General features: G+C 34.4%; 1 protein-coding gene across 2 annotated transcripts in view; it reads left to right on the forward strand.

Annotated features, from left to right (window-relative positions):
* Nucleotides 1-4,044, forward strand: part of CCDC91 (coiled-coil domain containing 91) — a 206,048-nt gene that overhangs the window by 3,412 nt on the left and 198,592 nt on the right. For both annotated transcript variants that reach the window (XM_023514715.1, XM_023514714.1), the window contains exon 4: nt 1-107. In XM_023514715.1, the coding sequence (XP_023370483.1) occupies nt 1-107 (107 nt within the window). The remainder of the gene's footprint in view (nt 108-4,044) is intronic.

The raw sequence follows: 4,044 nt of genomic DNA on the forward strand, positions 1-4,044 counted from the left end.
AGGATGTAGAATCATTAATGGAAAAACATAGTGTCTTAGAAAAAGGCTTTCTAAAAGAAAAAGAGCAAGAGGCCATTTCTTTTCAAGATAGATACAAAGAACTTCAGGTAAGCCTGTGCATTTAAAATGTAGAATGTAGGTCTTTTGATGAAGCATGAACTATAATTTCAAAAATAGTTCAATAAATACTTTACTTGAAAGAAGAACCAAATAATTACATATGTAAAACATTGACTAACATAGGTTCAAATAATGAAGACTGCCATTTTGAAAAGTATGAACCTTTGTGAAGCCCTAATGATTAATAATTTGAGACTCATACAGTTTGGTGAAAATTTAATCTGTTTCTGATGGATAACCTTTTGGAACTAGTCATTCTAGTTTTTATTATTATAATTTGAAATATCTTTAGCATTTTTTAAGCCTGAAACTGACATATTTAATTTTTTAAAATCATTTGTAGTCTGTATCTCCTTTTCTTTTCCTTCCTAAATTTTCTTACTTTGTTTGTTCTGCAGTCTACTCCATCCCAGTAAATGGCAACTCCATCTTTCTAACTGTTAGGGCCAAAACACACTCTTACTCCTTTTTTATACTTAATCTATGTCTGTTATTTTTGCAAGACTTGTTGGCTCTACTTTTAGAAAATCAGATTTTGACAGTTTATCATCGTGAGGTCATTGCTGTCAGTCTATTCTGTGCCATTATTTCTCTCTTGAAAATAAAAGCACCTTCTAACTAATCTTTTTGTCTTTACAGTTGCAGATCATGCCCCACATTGCAGTGACTGTGATCTGATTCAAATTTTAGTTGATCATGTCATTCCTCTGCTCCAAAACCTTCAGTGGCTTCTCATTTCATCCACTGTAAAAGCTAAGTCTTGAAATTGGTTTTCAAGGCTCTGCATTTTCTTCTATCTCTTCTGCCTGTTTGTTCCCTACTTCTTTCTTTGCAATCATTTTGCTTTCTTTCAGGATCCATAATACTCTTCCTTCAGGGACCTGCATGATTTTTTTCTTTGTGTCCTTCAGTTCTCTGTTCAAGTATCACCTTATCAGATAGAACTTCCTGGGCCATGCTGACATCCTCTCCACCAACTTTATCATATTCTTATTTATTCACTCCTTAGCACCTTTTACATCCTACAAACTATGTAGTTAGTTGTTTATTTGTCTAGGTTATTGTAATAATCTCCTAAGTGGTCTTCCTACTTCTATCCTTTCTCTTCTTCCTTTTAGATTTTAAATTCAGCAGGTAGAGTAGGGTTTTAGGATCAGATCAGATCCTAATCTCAATTCTTATTTTCTTTCCAAGGTAAATTTTCTAGCTTCTCTAGTTTGCCACTAGGAATTTATTTATTTATTTATATCAAACTTTACAAATTAGTGAGGGAGAGCATTCTTTGCCTATCAGAGGTAGATGGTCTATAATTCACTCAGATTCTCTCTGCCTGGAATGCTGTTCCTTCAGGTATAACTCTGTTTTTTGTTGTTGTTGTTGTTGTTGTTGTTAAGCACAACAATTGAAGATAAGAGAAAAGGTGGGTAGTATGTCTTTTCAGTGTCTCATGGGTACATTGCTTAATAGGCTCACCCCAGGACTAGTCAGGAGAATGTATTTTTTTGACTCATTTACTATTGACTAAAAGTCTCAACTATAGTGAAGTTACATGTTAATTCATAGATTTTTTTCTGTTATAAAAGATAATTTCAAAGAATATAGTTTATTGCCCTGTAGGACATAACAAATTTTGTTTCAAATCTAGCCCTCTTTCCTAGTTTAATATTTTATTGTTAAATTTCTTATATAGGTATTACCTTTTTGTATGTTTTTCGAACAAGTCATAATATCTGATTCATTTAGTCTTAACATAAATAATTTATTAATAAGGGAGTAGGATAAATCTTTGATATATGTTCAGTTTATATTAATGTGAATCATATATTTACTTTTTGAAAATTCTTACTTTGAAAAACTCTCACCGAACCCTAGTTGCCTCCTAATAGCTGCTCAAATGTTATCTTCTTATGAAGGCTATCCTTGACCATGCTCTTCACCTGTTGTTTTCTCCCTACTAGAGTGTAGTTCCTGGCATATAGTGTGTGCTCAATTAATACTGTTGAATGAATGAATGACTAAGGGAATAAATGAATTAATCTCATGCACTCTGCTTCCCAAGGGCTAATTACATTTTGTATAGCCACACTTGGGATTATGGCACTTATTAAAAACCACTGTACTGAATACCAAGAGACCTTTGGGTTTTCTTCTGTTTCCATTGAATGACTTATCCTGGGCTCTTTAATGAGACATGTATCTTTGTAAATTCAATTTTCTGTCTATAAATGGGAGCAGTAACATACCCGAGAAACTAACCTGATGTAACAGAGCTTTCAGTTTTTCACAGTAAAGATCAATATAAATACCCACTGGCATGATCATTGTTGTTTTATTGCTTTATTATTACTAGTGAAAATCTAAGAGTGATGACTTCAGTCTTCAAAGCTAATACTCAATTCAAAAAGATCTTCCTTTTATAGGAAATAGTAGTTCCAAAGAAAATATTTTTTCAGATGACTTTGCTTTAGTACCAATAGGCCTCTCTCTCTCTTTATAGCAATTGGATAAAAGAGTAAATCAACTTACAGAATATTTTATCACCTTGGTAAAATAAATTGTAGAAAAATTTACTAGGAAGTCTTATGGCCAGATTTTACTTGAAGCAAGCATACTCTGTCCACTAATGTTACTTTACTATCTCTGAGGACAGCATTTCTTTTCTCTGTTCCTTTGGACTGATGAGCCAATTCTTTGTTTTCATTTGGTTATTGTATTTTTGAGTTCTAAAATTTCCATTTGTCTTCTTCATATCTTCTTTTTCTTACTGAAAACCCTGTATTCTGTTTGTTTCAAGCGTGTTCATAATTGCTTGCTGAAGTGTTAATCATCATGGTTGCTTTAAAATCCATGTTACATAATTCTGACTTTGGTGTCATCTCAATATTGCTACCTATTCATGGTATTTTCTTATTCAAATTTGGGATTTTTAATTACATCCTGCACATTTTGGTGAGTATTTAAATATTGTATTTTAGCAGGCCACAACTGATACTGGAGAGAGGTTGGGGAAAGACAGATAACACTGGTAACATCAGGTGCAGGTAAAATTACCAATTTCTCAGTCAGCCCCCTTAAACATCTTGGGCAGAAGGGGATACCTCCTGACTACTGAGAGAAGGTGGAGTCTCAGGGCTCACATAGGACTTAGCTGATAGAACCCTGACAGGAGGGTGGGAGGCATCTTATTATTTCTGTTCTATGGGTGTCCTTACTGACACCATGTGAGCAGGGGAGGCCTCTGGGTGGTTATAAAAGGAATAAATAAAATTTCACTTTGCTCATGACTAATGTATCTTTTCAGTGCCATATGAGAAAATTGTTTAATAGGCCTATCCTAGGACTCTTTAACAGAATACCACTTATTTGACTATGTGTACTACTATTGATTAAAAGTTTCAGAGGTTGGGCCATATTTTTCTCCATAGTATTTGGCTGATGTAGGTCATTTAAAGTCTAAAAGTCTATTGTCTTGCTAGGTTGTTCTTTTCATAGTCCTTTGGCTAGAGAGGAGTGGCTTTTCTTGGGGCTTTTTTGGTGCCCTTTGGTATTTCCTGGTTGCTGATGATTTCATTACCCCATTTGGAATATGTGAGACTAATAGAAAACTCACAGAACTCACTGCTGTGTCACTTCTTGGGTTCCAGGTCCCCAGTTGGTCTGCCTTCTCTGTACCTTCCAGAAGCTTTCTGTATTTGTGTTAATATAATCTTTAATGTAATATCCGAGCTTTTTAGTTGTATTTGTTGAGAGAAATGGGGAAATGTGTCTTTTTAATTTTAATGTGGAAATGGAACTGAAAACAGTGTTTTAAATTTTAGTTATTTCTTGGTTGTAGCTATATTAAGAAATTGATTTCAGGCTCGGCGCCTGTGGCTCAAGCAGCTAAGGCGCCAGCCACATACACCTAAGGTGGCAGGTTCGAAT

The sequence above is a fragment of the Otolemur garnettii genome, unplaced genomic scaffold, assembly GCF_000181295.1.
Source record: "Otolemur garnettii isolate 467f Iridium unplaced genomic scaffold, OtoGar3 scaffold00057, whole genome shotgun sequence".
NCBI classification, from domain to species: Eukaryota; Metazoa; Chordata; class Mammalia; order Primates; family Galagidae; genus Otolemur; species Otolemur garnettii.